The sequence below is a fragment of the Meleagris gallopavo genome, chromosome 17, assembly GCF_000146605.3.
Source record: "Meleagris gallopavo isolate NT-WF06-2002-E0010 breed Aviagen turkey brand Nicholas breeding stock chromosome 17, Turkey_5.1, whole genome shotgun sequence".
Classification (NCBI taxonomy): domain Eukaryota; kingdom Metazoa; phylum Chordata; class Aves; order Galliformes; family Phasianidae; genus Meleagris; species Meleagris gallopavo.
Window position 1 is genome coordinate 5,072,168 of NC_015027.2, and position 18,719 is coordinate 5,090,886.

Genomic DNA, 18,719 nt, shown 5'->3' on the forward strand with positions numbered 1-18,719 from the left:
AGCCGCCGCACACGGAGCTCGGCGGGGTGAGCCGTGCGCGGCGTTAGAACGCCCCGATGGTCTGAAGGCGGGGAGAGGGGCCGCGTTGGTTTCTCTTTTATTTCGTTCTTAGTTTCGGCTGATGGCGTTCTGTGCTTTTGGGGTGCGAATTAGAGCTCTTGCAGTTTATATATTGGTAGCCTTGCTCCTGGTGTTTGATAGCTGCTGAAACTTAGCGTCGTAATTGGAAGGCTTAAAGAGTAGTTGACACAATCTAGTACATCATTTCAACTGCCTGTGCTACTTTTTTAAGAAAAAAAAACACCCTAGTTAAGAATTAACTTGGTGATAAACTTTGAAATACCTGAGTTGTCTGGATTAAAATGACAGATAAAAATATGTGAATGTTTTACAATCTTGTTTTTTCCCTAAATTGTAAGCCTTGAGCTCAAGTTGTAAAGCAAAGAATTTACTATGGTAGAAATTTCACAAACAGGATCATATTCAGCTTATTTTTCTGATTGTTCCTTACTGGCACCTTACATTAATGCAATATTATAATGCAATACATTAATGCAAGCTTAAAAACAAAACGTGGGGAGGGTTGTCTTTCTGCTGAGCCGGTTCTTGGGAATCAGAACTGGCTGCTTGGAAGGCTGGGCCTTGGGCTATGCCTGCAACTGACTCCATGTGAGGAATGAGAAAGGGTTCTGGTGTTCCAATTCTGTTATTTTCTCTTCTGGGTTTTTATATCTTAAATTTCTCTTGTCAGTTATCACCTCTGGGACCAGAAGCTGTGAGATCAGCAGAACCTTTCTGGGTATTCAGAAAACTCTGTTCTGTGGGGTTGGGAGCTTGCAGTCCTTAAACACTGAACTTGTGCGAGTAGCATGCAGTCCAGAGAGCCAGGGGACTTCTGTTGGTTTTAGTACTGCATCAGCATTTGCATGGTATCTCAAATGGCTTCCAGAGTAGTCTGAGACCTGTGTTCCTCAGAAAGCTAATAAAAAGAGAACAAGAGTTGATTTAACAATGTCAGTGTCCCAGTAAAGTGCTTGTCTGAAGGGTTTGGGGTGGCCATGCTGTGGTGCTGGTGATGTGCACAAAGGGAAAGTTGTGGCACTGTAGTTCCTTAAGATTTATAGGTAGGTTCTTTAGCTGCACAGTGTTGTGAAGTACAAATGGCAGACTGAGGACTTGAAAATATTTTCATAGCTTGAGATTCTGATATATTTTTTTTTTCTTGGAGGAAGTGGAAACAAGTTGTTTGATATGAGCTGCAGAATGTCTTTTGTTTTCCTTCTTTCTCCCAAAGCTAAAATGGAGGGAGGGGGAGAGCCAGGTTGGCATGGATACGTGTCATAATATTAAGCGTGGCATTCTGGTTTTGTTTCTTTAAATCAGAAGTTATTTACATAATACACAGTGGTAATGAAACTGTCATTTTTATCAGAGTTTCAGGCAGTGTTCTTCAGCTGTGTAGGACCTTACCAATCAGGTTTATTCTGATAGCCCTCCTTGAAAAGGCAGCAGTATTTTCTTTTAACGCGAAGAAAAAAGCTGGGATAACTGCTGTCCAAACGTTACAAATACATGTTCTTTGGTTTATCAAACAGGTTGATTCTTGCTCTGTGACACCGGGCAGCCTGAGGAAACATAGCCAGCCTTGCCTGTGAGCTCCTGCTTGCTCAGAGCAGTTCTTTGACTGGTGAAACGTTCAAGGAACAGCTTGTAATATTCACAACTTTTTTTTATAAATATTTTCTTCTGGGGTTTTTTAAAATGTGGCAAACAGGTCCTTTATATAGTATTGCCAAAGCTGAGCTGCGGAGCTTGATAAAGTTGTTTTCACTTATGTTAACTGAGAAGCCTCCTACCTTGCAAGATTATGGGGCTGTTTCAGCTTGATAACGGTTCGGGCTCCATTAGTGCGTGTCACAGAAAATAAACTATCGAGATACTGCTTCTCCTGTAACTTCATCGTGTCTGTACTGACCTAAAGGTCTATGGAAGAAAGGAGGGGAAGGAGTGGCGGTGTGGTGGCACGCAGAACTTTCACCAAATCTAAAACGGGTGCCAAGAATTCAGTGCTTTTAATGTAAAAATTCTAGAAGTTCAGAATTCCTTTTGTTCTAGTTTGAAACAATGTCACTTTGTTCATGGCATACAGAAACAAAATAAATGAAACTAGTTTGTCCAACTTTCATTGTCTGGGCTGTCTGACAGATGAGCAAACAATTGCTGTTGTTTCTCCTAATGGTTGCTAACAGTCCAGTGAAAGCCAATTTTTAAGGCTGTTAGAAGGGAGGTTAGGATGGTGGAAATGTATCTGGGGATTTCTTATGTGAAGGTGGCTGTGGTAGGGGAGTGATGTCTCTAAACTAATCAGATATACTTTGGAATTCCAGGAGTTACTATCCCAGCTTTTATTGCTGCTCATTTAGCATAAGTTTAGAAGCAGTACTTGGATTGCTTGCTTCAGTGAGTGATTTTTGGAACTCATTTGTTTGCAGTATTGTAGCCTTTTTTTTTTTTTTAAAGATTTAAACATGAAATGTGATTGAGGTAATGTTCAGCTTGACTTCAAATGGACTTGATAGGTTGTGGCACCGTTTTAGGACAGTTGGGGAAGATGTATTTATGGCTTTTTTCCTGGTGCTGGTTTTGCTATGAAATTGGGACTCACAGCAAGCCCTTGTGTTGCAAGAGCAGACTAGAAGTTGTGTTCCTTTGTCTTTTTCTTTAAGTAAACAGCCTCTAGTTTGTGATTTCCCACGTCTGTGTTCTGTATGGAGGGAGGTATTTATCCCTCAGCCAAGTCCCAGCCGTACCTCCTTCAGAGATAGCTTGAGCAGAGCTACATGCAGACTCAATAATTATGCAGCTGGCAGTGTTTTTTCATTTGTATGTTTAGTTGGTTTTTCTGACAGCGTTGAGCAAAGATGCTGGTGCCATACAGAAGTGTCAGCTCTCTCCCAAATTAATACTGTGATGTTGTGCTTGAAAAGTGTATCAGAATCTTCAGTTTGAGGGAGTAACTGGTGTAAGCTTCTGAACTAGGTGAGATGGTTGCTATCAGTGTTTGAGTCTGGAAATAAAGAATTTATCATCCCCTTTTTAAGTGTGTGTTTGTGTGTGTGTATAATATATATATATATATAGGTCCCTTTCTTGAGATGAGGCTTAATCCTTCTGAAAGGTAAAGTTAGCAGCTGGGTTTACTCACTCTTATTGAGCCACTGAAGGCTGTAGGAGATGGACTGGTGGGAGGGGATGTCCTCTGAAGGAGCTGACGTGGAAATTTTCTGCTAGATGTCTTATCTTCTGGACCAGTAAACTTCAAACTTGGGGATTTTGCTGATCTAATGATCATCTCAAGTGCCTTAAAGGGAAAAAAAGACCCAACAAAGTCTAGTTCTGACTTACTGAATGGCCTTTGGGATTGTGCTGGGTCAGTGGCAGTTCTGCCAGTCATCGTTTGTTGCTTTGGGATTTCTCTGGGCAGTACAGGCTTTGATGTGTGGAAATGCATCTTTCCTTTTCCCCATACCTCACCTCCACTCTTCAGTTGTGCTGCTGCCGTGTGAGTATTCCTCCACCAGAAGGGGGTCTTTCCCTGCTGTTACTAAAACTAGGGAGAATGAGAATCAATTGCCTGAGGTTTTATTTACTACAAGAATTACCTGTTCTGCCAAATGTGCAAGGTAACGTGTGTGAGCAGCCAGATGGACGGGGCTGAGCTGCATGCCTCAGAGAAGGATATGCAACTGAGTGCTCTTTCAGTCTGTGAATGTGTGTCTAAAATGACAAATGTTGTGCTCTTACCTGCTGTGGAATATCAGCTTTGTTACAATGGGTGGTAGTGAGGGCGTGGAAAGCTAAGTGAAATGAATTCCAGCTTGAGTTGTGCTTCAGAATGTATGGTTCTCTTACTACTAGGGCAAAATGCCCTGGGGAGAGCGTTTAGAAGAGCAGAAATACATCTGTCTTAAAACTATATTTGGCTTTTTATGTAAGGTTTTTATACTGCCTAGAGTAGGCTTTTGAAATTAATTTTGCTTGTCCTACACGTAAAGGAGCTTGTGACCTGATGCGGGTGTCCTATTTAATGTGTAGTTGACAAGCTGTAATAATGTTGGAACATTTGATCCTTCCAAAACAAAATTTCTCCCATGAATGAATTACTACCTAATGAAATGGCACGCAAGAAACAAATGCTTTCCTTACAAGCTTTTTATTGCTAAGTTGTTGTTACAAGATAAACTAAATGAATTTTAATTGTGCTTCCCTTGTGCAGTATGCTTCACTGACAGACATGTATTAGCATAATAGTCTTGCCACTTCTGCTGCTTGATATTTCTTGTGATGCTTGAAAATCAAGTATGATAAAGCCTCGGAAGGCCATCTTTTTTTCTGTAAGTTTATGGGTCTGATAGCATTTTGTGTAGCAAACAATTCATTTTTTCCTATCTCTGAATTTGACTGACACATTGAAAAGATTTCAAAAAATATATAAATGAGCAAATACAGAAAATGAAACTGTGTATGCAGGTCACTGTGCTCATAGAATCCAGGAGAAGTAACATAAAATGTGTGCATGCACACAATAAATCAAAATTAAATGTAACTTGTATCTGTGATCTTAATTTTTTAGAGATGGTGGAGCCAGGACAAGATCTGTTGCTTGCTGCTTTGAGTGAGAGTGGAATCAGTCCCAATGATCTGTTTGATATTGACTCTCCGGATGTGGTTCTTGCAACTCCGACTCCAGCTGTTCAGCAGGTTATAACAAAACCCAGTTGTTTGGTAGAGGACAGAAGAGTTTGCACTTCATGTAGGGGGGAACCGTAGCAAGGGTGTGGGATTTCTATAAATGTTGTTGCTTGGCAGTGCTGGGGTTAGAAAATGACTTGTTAACTCATTAAAAACTTTAGTGTAAAGCAATCTGAAATGGACTATTTCTGTCAGTGTAATATTTTCATCTTATCTGGTTTTACTACACTGAACGGGGGTATGCTGTCATGCATTCTTAGAGAGCTCTTTGTGTTGATTGAGTCTTGCTGCTTCCTACTAAATGTGTAAGAGTTCAGCATGGGATTTAAACCTCGGGACAGCATTAAATCTGTGAGAACATGTTTTAGATGTGTTCTGGGAGCAGCACTGTCAAACAGTGACATCACAAAACTAATTACATTTTCTTTGTAATTAACTAACATGGTGTTCAACACTTTGTAGGGGAATCAACTGCTCTAATCTTTATTTTCAGTGCAGCTCTTGTTAATGGGGAATTCCTTAACTGTGCTCATTAACTTGTTTTGGGTAGATATTAAGGCTGAAGTTTTCATAATAGACATTTGCTGATAGAAGTGCCTACTGATGCTTCCTCTTATTCCTCTGCAGTCAGTGCCACTTAGTGCATTAGATCTAGGGTTGGAAACAGAGGCTCCAGCTGCTGTGAAACAAGAACCAGAGACTGTATCAACTCCAGCCTTATTAAATGTTCGGGTAAGAACATTGAATATATGTATATATAACCTCATGAAGTGCAACAAAGGAGGCAGGGTGATAAAAATGCCATTATCTCAGTACTGTGTGTTGAGACTGAAAGCTAAAATACCTGTGAGTTGCTAACTTTATTTCTGTCCAGGGAGGACAAGCAGCATACCAAAAAAACATTCTGGGGTGTCCATTGTGCCTTTTGCTTCCCCTGCATGTGTATTCTGGGAGTATGGAGGCTGTGTAAACTTGATCCCTGAACTATGTATTGCCTTTTATAACTGCAGGTAATTCTCAGCACCACAGTTGTGGTGGTTGCAGCTGAACTGAGAATATAAAGGGCAGATCTGTGGTGAGGTGGATGTAGTTCAGTGTGCCTGAAAGGCTGCACAAATGTTAAAAGTGATTCAAGCTATTCACTCCAACAGTTGCAGAGCTGGTTTATATGGTGTACGTTCTCTTCAGAGTTTCTGTTCCTGTAGTAGTAATTTTTTCTGCCTAGATGATTAATTCTGCATTTTCTTTGCTTTCCTTTAATTTGAAAAAATGCATTGAGTCTTGAACGCTTATCAATACAATGCTGTACTTAAAGACACTTTGCTCAGGCTGTACCACAGAGCAGTTCTTACAAAGAGTTCTCACAGCACTGATGTCTCCTGGGCTCTAGTTGAAAGCTTGCAGTGGTTTTTGTTTTTTGTTTTTTTTCATGGTCATCTAAAATTTCCTTGGTTCTCTGTTGGTAGCAACCACCATCCACCACAACCTTTGTGCTGAATCAAATAAATCAGCTTCCAACATTGGGGACTACAATAGTGATGACAAAAACAACACCAGTTACAACTACGAGGCAGACTATTACTGTAGCAAAAATCATTCAGACCAGCACAACTACTCGACCCTCGGTTGCAGCACCAGCAGTACGGAATGCCTTGACCACTGCACCTTCAAAGGACCAGATTCAGCTGAAAGATTTGCTGAAGAATAACAGTCTTAATGAACTGATGAAATTGAAGCCACCTCCTAATATTGCCCAACCAGTAGCAACAGCAGCAAGTGAGTGGTTTTTTTTTTTTGTAACAATTTCAGATAAATGGTGAAATATGAAGATACTTGCACACCTTCTATTTTCATTCATGTTTAGAGTATCAGAGTAAAATGAAATGTCCAGGAAAGCTTGTAAATGCTATTCTAACCCTACAATTGATAGAATTCAGGGTGAAAGTAACAGAAGATCTGGATTTGAAAAATCAAGCCTGTAGTTTACCATAAGGAATGAAGAAAATGACATTTTAGAATGCAGCTGGCATATTGGTAAAATTAATTCATGAACTGCACTGAAGTTGATAATTTAGCTATCTCGAGCCTGCATGAGTTCTTGTTTTAAATGCTCGATGTGGAACTATGGCAAAAGAGTACATATTGCATCTTATGAAAGAGATTTATGGTATGTGCTGATATTCTTATTACAGAGTGCTTCTCTAAGATACCTATTTCCTAAGAAAGGAAAGTCTTTATCACTATATATTTCATGGGAAGCATCAAACCTGTTGTGTATAAAAGCTTGATGTACTGAAAACTTGCTGCTTGCTTTTCATGTCAATGCTTTAAGATGTTACTGATTTGATAACTTTTGATAGTCTTTTCTTGTGTGTTTCTAACATGTGGATAGCATACGTGGTCATCTTAAATACAGAAAACTGCATGTGTATTCTTAAATTGCAATTTGATGTTAAACTTGCATAAAACTGACTTTTTTCAAGTTATTTTGATTTTAATAAGAGATGAGATCAGACTACTTGAATATGCTTGAAGATTTCTTGATGCTTTTTCTGAGGTACACAGGCTTCTTACTATATCCTCATTGTCTCTGAAATAAGGTTTACTGCCTTTTTTATAGGCAGAGGTGGAAGTAACATGTTTTTTCATAGGAGAAGGAGAAATGCTTTTTAGGATTTCTGATGTAGTCTTCTGCTAAATGAAAGCTCCAAGCAGCATCTAAGTAATAAGTAATTATCAAGACCCAGTAGGTGTTGCAGCAGCACAGCTGTAGGAAATAGTTCAGTATGTTTCTTTGTTAAGTGAAAGGAAACATGCAACTTACAACTGCATTTCTAATCCTGTTTGTGTGGTTGTTTCAGATACTTTCTTGTGCTTATTCAATTAAAACTAGACAAATACCTTTAGAAAATTCAGTGGCAGAGAATTGTGTGGAAGGAAATGCAGTCTCTGTGTAGTTCAGGTAACTGAAGTTTTGGACTGAAAACAAACAAATTATGCAGCCTCTTTCAGGCAAACACTTTATTTGTGCAGTTGTCTTAATTGTTTTCTGGGATCATTTGCACTAAACAAATACATTGACTTATCAACCTAATAGATGCTTGACAGCACCTTTAAATGTTTTACATCTATCCTTATATGAATTTAATTCAGTACTAAGTCCTGTTTCTGGTTGCTCTCAAATGTGGGTGAGGACAGGCAAGTTAACAGAATCCTTCAAGACGGAGACTTTATTTTGTAAACTCTGAACAATTGAGACCAAAGTTGATTTTCTTTTTTTCAGAAATAATTGTAGTTCCCCCTCAGGTGGTAAATGCCACCAGACCAGGTAAGTTCATTTCTGTTGAAACATCGACTTTCTGGTTTGTTGTTGAACTCCAAAGATTCACAGTTAGAGTACTTCTCAATATTATACCTTTCATGAAGATATCTTTATTTTGAAACTAATACACACCTGTCAGATGTGGTATTGCATGGGAAGTTTCTTCAAGTAGCAGTAGGATTTAACTCCTTGTGTGCTCAGGGGCATTTTTAGTTCTGACAAAAACATTATCTGTATTTTAAGGCATCTGTGTCCTACTGGACGGTAGCATCCTTCTCTTAATGAGCGAGAGGGGAGGTTGTGCAGTTTGACTCAAAACATTTGAAGGATATGCTGGTCGAATGCAGCTGTTTCTGTTCTTTTTTGGTAGCTGACCTAAGCAATGGTGCGGTGAAGAAGGAGGCTTCTACAAAAGAGGTAGCAAGAATATGGATAAATGATGTTAAAATGAGAAGTTTTTCACCTACTATGGTAAGTAATACAAATAGTTAATTCACCAAATGAGTGTATTTTATTGGCCACAGCCAAGTGTGACTAGTTGTGGTGGTTACTCATAAGTGCCTTTTGTGCAGTAGAACAGTACTGAGTGCATCTGTTGCTTAAAAGCTTCGTTCCTCTGCTAGATGAGTACTTGATTGGATGACTAAAGCCAACAGCTGCGTAGAGCTGACAACTTGTGTATGAAATGATAGCTTCGAGTAACTGCTTTAACGAGCAGAAAGTGTGTTCTGGTTAAAGTTGATAACCTGAGTTGCTCTGTTTTAAGACATTTTGATTTAAAGTATCCCCATTTGTGTAACTAGCAATGGGGAAACTAGAAGACTCCAGCATGGCTGATTGTTTGGGTGGTTTGATTTAGGATAGTAAACTGAATATCATTCAACATTCACAAGTTGTAGGTAAAATATTCAGATGCTGTGAACTCTTGAGTTTCAGCATCTTCACTGGTAACTGGAATCAGGCTGGTTTGTGATAGCAGCTCACAGTGACTGGCCTACAGAAGGCCGTTCAGGTGAATTTTGTAGTATTAAACATCAGAGTAATAATTGTGAAGGACTTTGAATTGTGGTTGAGTGTACTTCAGAATTTTCATAGATTAAGATGACATTAAAAACAGAACTCAAACTTAAGGAATGTAGAATCTAACTGTGATAACTTGTAACTGCTCCCTTGAGTTGTGAAATTGTGTAATAAATCTGTAAGTAGGGTGATGTTATGGGAGTACTGGAAAGTTAGATTTGACTATTAGCTAATTGTTCTTTGTTAAAGGCAGTTCTGTACTCAAAGTTTGACTTCTTTAACATGTTGTAAGAACAACTGTTCTCTGTAAAAGAGAGGAAGCTCCCTCACATTGTCTAGGTTTGCTAGAGCCTAAGAAATGCAGATTTCCTTTTGTAGTTTGCCTGGCAGCTCACTGCTTCACCTAGTACTTATGATGGGAAGACGTTCAAGTGCAACTTGATTGCATTTTGCAGTTCAATTTCCAGGACGCAGTTAAATATCACATTAATACTCTAATGCAGGTATTTCTCTATTCTAGAAAGTTCCAGCTGTAAAAGAGGAGGAGGAACCTGAGGAGGAAGACGAGGAAGAAATGGGCCATGCAGAAACTTATGCGGAGTATATGCCAATAAAATGTATGACCTATGTCTTGGCTGTGTCAAAAAAGCTGAACTGTTGATAGCTATAATGTAACTGTGGCAGAGTAAATAACATATGCTAAAATTCCCATAGGATTTTAACTGGATTGAGTAAAAAAAGGACTGTAATCTAGGGTGTGTTTTTCTGTAGGCACTTTTTTCTTACATAGCACTCAGTTTTGAAAGTACACTGTATTGTTTTTGAATAGGAAGAGAATTCTTTCAGAAGTGCTTGTTTCAGAAGTGCAATTGAACCAAAATGTTTTGATTTGTTTTTAACCTGTGTTAAGCTTTCTTCAGCAGAGAAAATTACCTTGTAAAAGGATTAAGTGTTCACTGCTATGCTTCAAAATTCATTTTGAGTCTTTAGGAGTGAAACTTATCTTAAGCATTTTCTGCCTAAGTTGTTCCTTGCTTATTTTCCAGAATTGAATTTTTCTTTAAAAAAGAGATTTTTTTTTTACAGTTGTTAATTGCAGTTTCCTCCTTTTTTCCTCTTTATTGTCATTAGTGACAAAAAGGTGTGATCTTACTTCCTAAATTACTTTGTGCTGTAAAAGCAAAGCAAAAGGAAAACATTACATGGGGTTTGTAGTTAAATGGTTAAATGCTTTTAGTCACAGATTAGATCTGCCAGCAATTAAACTATGTCTGTTCTAAATTTTTTCTCCTTTCATACTACTTACAAACGGCACTATATAAATAGAAGAATGTTGCTTTTGTGATTCTGGCATCTTGAGTTTGCCTCTTTGGGGGTGGGGGGGAGGCAAGGTCCAGGGCAGTTTTCTCTCAAATATCAAATACATATGTTTTTAATTTTTTATGAAATGAACTTTTATCTAATTTTTTTTTTAAAGAAGGGTAAGATGGTGAGGAAAGAAACAAAGTTAAGAATTGCAGTTGTTATATACTCAGATTTATGTATTGCTTTGCATGTGGAAGTTTAACTCAATTTTGAGTAAGCAATGAAATGTGTTTGCCAAGTTCAACCTTTGCAGTGAGCAACTGCAGTTTATTTTTAAAAATATAATAACCTGCGTTGCAGCAACAAAGCTGTTTATTGTGTTCTTATCTTTCCATCTTTCCCTTCCTCCCATTACCTTTCCAACCAGTAAAAATTGGTCTGCGTCATCCTGACCCAGTAGTGGAAACCAGTTCGTTGTCCAGTGTAACCCCTCCTGATGTGTGGTACCAGACGTCGATATCGGAAGAAACCATTGATAATGGATGGTTGTCAGCTTTGCAGCTTGAAGCAATCACTTATGCAGCCCAGGTATGCTGGATAGATAGGTACAGCTTAAAAACTAACATGGAATTCAGGAAGATAACTATCTGACAAGTGTAGCTCTGTCAGTTTTATAGTGAGAAGATAATAGAAGCTGAGAGCTTTAAGGTGCATTAAGAGGTGGCAGGTGAGCTTCACTGCAGATGAATGTGAGGTGCTACACCTAGGAAAACACCGTCCAATCAACTTTCACAAAGCAGATCTCAAACTGTCTTAAAATTCACAAGAAGACATTTTAGTTATTTATTACTGTGAAATAACTTAATGGGCTACAGCAGCCCTAATTAAGAAAGCCAGTGATGTTTGATATCATTGGGAAAGGTATTGAGAAGATGACTAGATATTATTTTACTACTAAATTAAAATCTCAGTAGACCCATGTGATTATGTTGACATGCAGAGAGCTGCTTACACAGGAAGGAAGTGAAAGTTAGCAGACATGGGAAGATCATAGGAATAAGTTGCCTTTTAGTCTTTTTTTTGCCTGAGATTTCTCAGACTGGTGAAGAGAAAAATAAAGGGGGATACAGCCAAGGTTTACATAGTCAAGAAGACAATAGAATTGTTCTTCGGATTTCACAGAAGTGACAGTAATGGGAGCTAGGTGGGACTGACAAGAGAATGCTTCTTTACACAGGGCCAGTGATCATCTTGGTCTTGTTGCTGCAAAAGGCTGTGGAAAGTTTTAAAATAATAAAGATAAATCTGTTAGTGGCTGCTACATTCATATCCAACAGTCCCAGACACTGAGAGAAGGAGGTGGGGATCAGGACCACATAAAGCAGCCAAGCTCATATACACTCCTGAAATAGAAACGTTTCTTCATGCTGTCAGGGTCTGTTTGGCTGGATGGATTGCTGGTTTCATCCAGTAGGATGCTTCTTAGGTTTGTTTGTTGATGACAATTTACAGTGATGTATTCTGGAGAATGAGTACAAGTTCTTGTTCTTTGTCCTACAGCAACATGAAACATTCCTTCCCAATGGAGACAGAGCTGGATTCTTGATAGGTGATGGTGCTGGTGTAGGAAAAGGAAGGACCATAGCTGGGATAATCTATGAAAATTACTTGTTAGGCAGAAAAAGAGCAGTCTGGTAAGCGTATATGAATTTCTTAGAGCAGACACTATAGTGTCTGTAGTACTTAAATTCAGTGTAACCTGTCTTCTGAGAAACGGTTTGCCAACTGGTCTTTGAACTTCTAATGTAACTTACAGTAAATGCTTTTCTTATATTTTCAGGTTTAGCGTGTCAAATGATCTGAAATACGATGCTGAAAGAGATTTGAGAGATATTGGAGCAAAAAACATTTTGGTTCATTCACTAAACAAGGTGTGGAAACTTTTTTCTATGTACAGTTGAGGCAAAACTTTAGGTACGCCTGTGTGACAAGTTGTGTGTGTTAACTGTTGCAAGAATGTACTAATTTTAATAAAATTACTGCCTAGGTCTTGTTTGACAGGCCACCTTCTTACGAAGATCCATACAGTACTTCAAGTTAATCATGTAAATAGGCCCCTTGTAGGATTAAGTCTTAGCATGTGATATCTTTTAAGCACTGTTCTTCAAACCACTGCTGACACTAGTAGGAGAATATTTTCTAGTAGTTGAGATCATCCTTAAATCTTCTAGATTTCAGTACCTTTTTTTTTTTACTCCCCAGCATGCATTTTATGTGTAGTACATTTTTTTTGTGTATGATGACTGAATAACAGAATTTCTCAGTGATGTATTAAAGCAGGAGTAGAATATAAAGTTATTTTCTATGCTGTCTGCTTAGGATTAGCTGCTTAGATAAAATGTGAAATGTGATTACTATTTGAGTTCACTGAACTTAAAATTCCTTTTGAGTTAATGTTCCTGCTTTGTGAAGTCTTAGTTTCTAAAAATGCAGTAAAGCTTCTGGAAGTTGTCATTTACAGTAGTGGCCATGAATACACTGAATAGCTATAAGGAATGCTTTTGAACAACAACAAAAGTTAACTGTAGTTAAGGAAGCCATTTGGTTGAAGAACCCAGATGTTGATCTTCGAGGCCTCCAATCTAGTCCTCAAGCACATGTTTAAGTAGAATCTGTATAACCTCTTAACAAAATTTCCCTTAGGCAGATGTGCCCTAAGCATGAGGTGGGGTCCAGGAGTTCTGAGTATACAGATGTTAAGACCAGCACGCCTTAGTGATAAGGTCAGATGGCTCTGAGAAGGAATTCCTTAAATAATCCATTTATGTTGCAGTTCAAGTATGGGAAAATTTCTTCTAAGCATAACGGAAGTGTGAAGAAGGGGGTCATTTTTGCCACGTACTCTTCTCTTATTGGTGAAAGTCAGTCTGGTGGTAAATACAAGACCAGATTAAAGCAGCTTCTTCACTGGTGTGGTGAAGATTTTGATGGAGTTGTATCCTTTATTTGGAGTTAACTGTTATTAGTGTACATCTTTAAAGACAGTCCTGTATTTTTATTTGCTGATGCTTCTAGGTATTGCTCTCTTGTTGTGATAGTAATGAATTTATGTGCTTAGACAGTAGACTCACATGGTAAATCTGTTACCATTATATTATTATGATGCAACTGTTACACCAGAGATTAACTTCTGCTTTTTCTGCAGAATAAGTGAAACAGTGCTTAAATTTACACTGTTCCTCTCCCCAGGATATTCAGTTCCTACTAGGAGCGTTGCTGACACTTTAAAGAATTCAGTTCTGAAAAGTGTGTGTAATTGTCTTATTAAATACCAGTGAAATGTTGTTTTTTCCTGAGTTTTAATTGAAAAATGTGACTGATGTCTTTAAAATTTACTGTTGTAACCTATCTCTAATTTTTGGTTTTTCTTGCTATCTCCTTTTAATGCTTCATTCAAAACAAAAAGCTTTTCCTTAACCGTGGTTCAGATAGTATTTGATGAGTGTCATAAAGCCAAGAATCTGTGTCCTGTTGGTTCATCAAAGCCAACGAAAACTGGTCTAGCTGTATTGGAACTTCAAAATAAGCTTCCAAAAGCTCGGGTTGTTTATGCCAGTGCCACGGGTATGTACTATCTGGTCTGTATTAAATATCTCTGTATGCTTTCACAGGTGCTGTTACAACTTATGTTGTTCTCCTAGGTGCATCTGAGCCAAGAAATATGGCGTATATGAACCGTCTTGGAATATGGGGTGAAGGGACTCCTTTTAGGGAATTCAGTGATTTCATTCAAGCTGTTGAAAGAAGGTAATATTTTGAAGAGCTATAGCAAGAATATCTTGTTTGTCATTGAGTGTGCTTTCCAGTTCTTTTGTTGTCCCTCATGTAATCCTCTACAAACTCATCCTGTCACACACACTAAGGTCTTTCTGCCTCTGGATTCTAAATCCAGCAAAAATGCGACTGATGTGGTGAAAGATGGACGTTTCCCCTCACTTGCTGAAAACTTTAAGACTTCAGAAACTGGCTAAGAAAGTACACGTAAAAATGTGGTTGGAGTGGAAGAGAGAATGTTTTGCTACTGATTATTAAAACTCAGTGTGTACTGAGCGTGTGCAGTATAATCAGAGTCTCACTGTATGCAAAAGCCCTCCAATGTTTAAGTGCTCAGCTTAGGCAAGGACTAGTCTTGTTCATTTGCTTTCTGGCATAAGAAACCAGAGAAATTATGTATGCTGTTGAAAGGTACTACATATTTCACAACTTCTTAATAAATAAATAAATGTGAGAGAGGTTGGGAAATAATGCCACTGCTGTATTCTTTGTTAGGTGAACATTTAATATATCCTGTTTCTGCCTCCTTGACAAGGATTTCAAACACTTTGGAATGTTACAGTAGGGTTTTGTGTGCATCATCTTGCATACCATCCACGTGATGTGATTTTTCTAGACTGTGCAAATGTAGTCTCCATGTTTATTAGAGTAAGTATTAAATGAGCATTAAAGAAATTGGAGGTCCAAGCTTGTGAATAGGTGAGCTTTGCAGTTGACTTCTGTGTTCTCAAAGTGATATTGTTAAAGGTGCTTTGCTGTTAAGGAGAACATAATTATTTTCCTACCAGCATGAATCTCAGTAACTTAACATGGCTTTGCATGTATTTTAAATCCTCTCTGGTGCGTGTAAAACTGCAGTACAATATTTTGTTGCATATTTGGCCAGCCTCATTATCCACATATGATTTAGTATTTGATATCTCCTAGTGAATGTTTATACTTATTGAAGCACATATGGTACTAAAGAGTTAAGGATCTCATTTTATCCAGAGGACAAATTTCACGACCCTCTAATTAGTACTGTTTAGTTAAACACAACAATTGACTTTTTGCAAACATTCCTCCACATCCCTAAGTGTGCTGTTTATTTTTTAAGCACTGGAGTGTTCTTGTTTTTTAGCAATCATTGCTCTTGAAAGTGGACTTTTAATACGGACTTCATTTGTTTTTATTTTAGAGGTGTTGGTGCCATGGAGATAGTTGCTATGGATATGAAACTGAGAGGAATGTACATAGCAAGACAGTTGAGCTTTTCAGGTGTAACCTTCAAAATTGATGAAGTTCTGCTCTCACAGGAATACGTTAAAATGTACAATAAATCTGTGAAACTGGTAAGAATGACTTAAACTTGCTTCATGCTTTGACTTCTAAGTTTTAAGCTACTTGAATTAAATCTTAATGCTCCTGAAATAAAACATAGTGCTGTTGAAATACAAGACTGGCATCTGCCTGTCAAGATTTCTCCATTTAAGACTTTAATAGATGCTGCTAGTTCTTGTTTGGAGTCATAAAAGCTGTAGTTCTGGGTGTATCTTCAGTATCACCACAGTATCACTACGGTACTGGGGGAAAATTAATTAGTATAATGGAATATCCTGAGTTGTAAAGGATACATGAGCATCACAGAATCCCAGGGATTGGAAGGGACCTCAGGAGATCCAGACCAACCCCCCTGTTAAAGCAGGTTCCCTATGATAGTTACACAGGTAGGTGTCCAGACAGGTCTTAAGTATTTCTGTAGAAGGACACTTGACAATCTGCCTGGGCAGCCTGTTCCAGTGCTCTGTCACCCTTACTGTAAAGAAGTTCTGCACGGTTTGTATGAAACTTTGGGTTCAGGCTTTAGACCATTGCTCCTTGTCCTGTCACTGCACACCACCAAGAAGAGCCTGGCCTCAATTGATTTGCCTCCCATGTCCCTTTAGATATGTATAAATGTTTATCAGATCCTCCCTCAGTGGTCTTTTTCCCCAGGCTGAGCAGACCCAGGTTACTCAGCCCTTCCTTATAAGGAAGGTGCTCATTTTTGATATAGTCAAGTCCAGTTCCTAACTCTGCACAGGACTTCCTGTGAGTTAAGCTGTGTATCTGAGAACATTGTCAAAATGTTCTTTGAACACAGGCTTAGGCCTGTGATGGTCTCCCTGGTGTTTGTTCCACTGTTTTTCCATCATACTGAAGAGCTTTTTCCTAAGATGAAGCCTGAACTTCCTGACAAAACTTAATTACCCCTTGGACACAGATTAAAATGAACAGGGTCTTTACCTGCTGAACAAGTGCTTATGCATGACTCAGTATTCATGTTGCATAGCTACAGTAATTAATTTTAATCTTTGACAGGTATGACATGAACTTCAAAACAGCGTTTTACTTTACGAGGGTTGTTCAAAAGTCATTAGATTCATATCCAGAGCTTGCTTATTTGCATGAAGAAGTCTTACTTTAACATTCTTGTCTTAGGCAAGTTTTAAAGGTTATAAGAAGACATTGCAGAAGTGAAAGTGCAGTGGTTTTCTTTTGGATCTCATTTCTACTTAATTATAGACAGTTCTCTTTGCTTTCTTAGCCTGAATATATTAATGTAGAAACTAGATAATTAGAAAATGGTATGTATTTGCATTGGCAGTAGTATAAATATACCCACTTTTCATTATGAGAGTAATTATGTTTTGAATTTATAAAGCCATAACTATTTTCTTCTTTCTGAGTTTTGTTTGATGTATGAGGAGTTTCCTTGATGTGCAGTCCCATAGTATTGTAACTTTAAACTTTGCTTGCCTTTATTTGGATACCGAAGAACATAACAATGTAGCCTTGAAATGTGATGTGTAAAGCAATTAACACTCTCTTCTTCAGTGGGTCAGTGCTAGAGAGAGGTTCCAACAAGCAGCGGATCTGATTGACGCAGAACAGCGAATGAAGAAATCCATGTGGGGTCAGTTTTGGTCTGCTCATCAGAGGTTTTTCAAGTACCTTTGCATAGCATCTAAGGTGAAGAGGGTGGTGCAGCTTGCTCGGGAAGAAATCAAGAATGGGAAAGTAAGTTGATGAAAGCTTACCTTTAAATATTTTTGTAGAACGTATAGCTCTGATTTTCTTGTTTAGAAGAAGTATTTCCAGATAAGTGATAGCTGCGTGCTTTTGTGCATTCTGCTATAGAAGCTGTTCAATGAGCAGAAGGTGGGGCAAAAGTCAGCTTAGTCATCTTGCTAACAACACCTTCTATTCGTTTGTCCTTTAGTGTGTTGTTATCGGCCTGCAGTCGACAGGAGAAGCAAGGACATTAGAAGCTTTGGAAGAAGGTGGTGGTGAACTGAATGACTTTGTTTCTACTGCAAAGTAAGATTTGGTCAGAATTGCATTTAAAAAAAAAAAAACAGAATACAACATAGTGTGTAGTAAAAGTTGCATGTATGCAAGACCTTGACAGTATTGCTGTAGCGAGCTGTTCATTAGTTCCTAATTCTGCCAGCACTATGTAAAATGGTGCTTCATGTGGAACTGTTCTACTCCAAGTGAGAGGGGGAGTAGACTCGTAAAGTATGTGCTATGGTTATACACAGTCTTTTATCAGATGAGCAGAATCCAACTCTGAGGCCACCTTGCTGAAGATGTTAAGTTTAAGTGTCAGATCACATTATTTAAGCAGTAAGAAAATGTCAGTGGAAATAATGCTATATACCAAAATGAAATTTAACAGGTTAAAGTCTCATATCGCTACTTTTTAGAGGCTGACGATTATTATGATATGGGTGATAACTATACGGGGTGCTTCTGTAATAGCATTCACGAGGAATAATTGTTCATAGAAGTCCCACAAGCTACTGAAATGTCACTTAGAGGTTTTTACTTCAAATGAACGCAAATCTGACTGAAGATTTTTTTTCCTTAAACAGGGGAGTATTCCAGTCTCTTATTGAAAAGCACTTTCCAGCTCCTGACAGGAAGAAGCTTTTTAGCTTGTTGGGAATTGATTTGACTGCTCAAAGCAACAACAATTCACCCAGAGACAGCCCTTGCAAGGAGAACAAAATAAAGAAACGGAAAGGTAATAATTCTCTTCTTGCACTAATACCATAATGAAAACAGCAGCTTTAGAGCTACTGAGAAGTGTACTTTAGGGAAAAAGCATGGGGATGTAAGTATCAGTAGCAGTTGTCATGAAAGAGTGTGTTACCAATAGTTTTAAAACTACTAAAGAAACAATGCAGCCTGTAAATTCTAGTTACCACTTTGCTCAGAATCTGGGCTGATCTAGTATGGAGTTGTATCCCAAGGTAACTTGTGCATCAGGTGACTTGATGCAGTCAAGAAATAATTGCTTGCTTTTTCTTGTGGCTAAAAAAAAGTCTGGTACCCTTTCTGGTGATACTTCTGCCAAAAAAAACCTATTGATTATAAAAGTATTGGGGGAGAAATCCTATGAAAAACTTCCAGCTTCTAGAAATAGATCTGTTTCAGTATTTTTTTTCTAGTTTGTATGTAG

General features: G+C 38.3%; 1 protein-coding gene across 2 annotated transcripts in view; it reads left to right on the plus strand.

Moving 5' to 3' along the window:
* The first annotated feature begins 4,606 nt into the window (after positions 1 to 4,606).
* SBNO1 (strawberry notch homolog 1) overlaps positions 4,607 to 18,719 on the plus strand; it is a 24,284-nt gene continuing 10,171 nt past the window's right edge. Inside the window, exons 1-16 of one of the 2 annotated variants that reach the window (XM_010720090.3) lie at positions 4,607 to 4,761; positions 5,380 to 5,484; positions 6,219 to 6,528; positions 8,036 to 8,080; positions 8,445 to 8,545; positions 9,615 to 9,711; positions 10,827 to 10,987; positions 11,960 to 12,093; positions 12,240 to 12,330; positions 13,233 to 13,394; positions 13,888 to 14,023; positions 14,101 to 14,206; positions 15,411 to 15,564; positions 17,090 to 17,272; positions 17,475 to 17,572; positions 18,130 to 18,281. In XM_010720090.3, coding sequence (XP_010718392.1) covers positions 4,636 to 4,761; positions 5,380 to 5,484; positions 6,219 to 6,528; positions 8,036 to 8,080; positions 8,445 to 8,545; positions 9,615 to 9,711; positions 10,827 to 10,987; positions 11,960 to 12,093; positions 12,240 to 12,330; positions 13,233 to 13,394; positions 13,888 to 14,023; positions 14,101 to 14,206; positions 15,411 to 15,564; positions 17,090 to 17,272; positions 17,475 to 17,572; positions 18,130 to 18,281 — 2,161 coding nt within the window. In that variant the 5' untranslated portion in view covers positions 4,607 to 4,635. The remainder of the gene's footprint in view (positions 4,762 to 5,379; positions 5,485 to 6,218; positions 6,529 to 8,035; positions 8,081 to 8,444; positions 8,546 to 9,614; positions 9,712 to 10,826; positions 10,988 to 11,959; positions 12,094 to 12,239; positions 12,331 to 13,232; positions 13,395 to 13,887; positions 14,024 to 14,100; positions 14,207 to 15,410; positions 15,565 to 17,089; positions 17,273 to 17,474; positions 17,573 to 18,129; positions 18,282 to 18,719) is intronic. The other variant, XM_003210897.4, reaches the window with a different exon arrangement.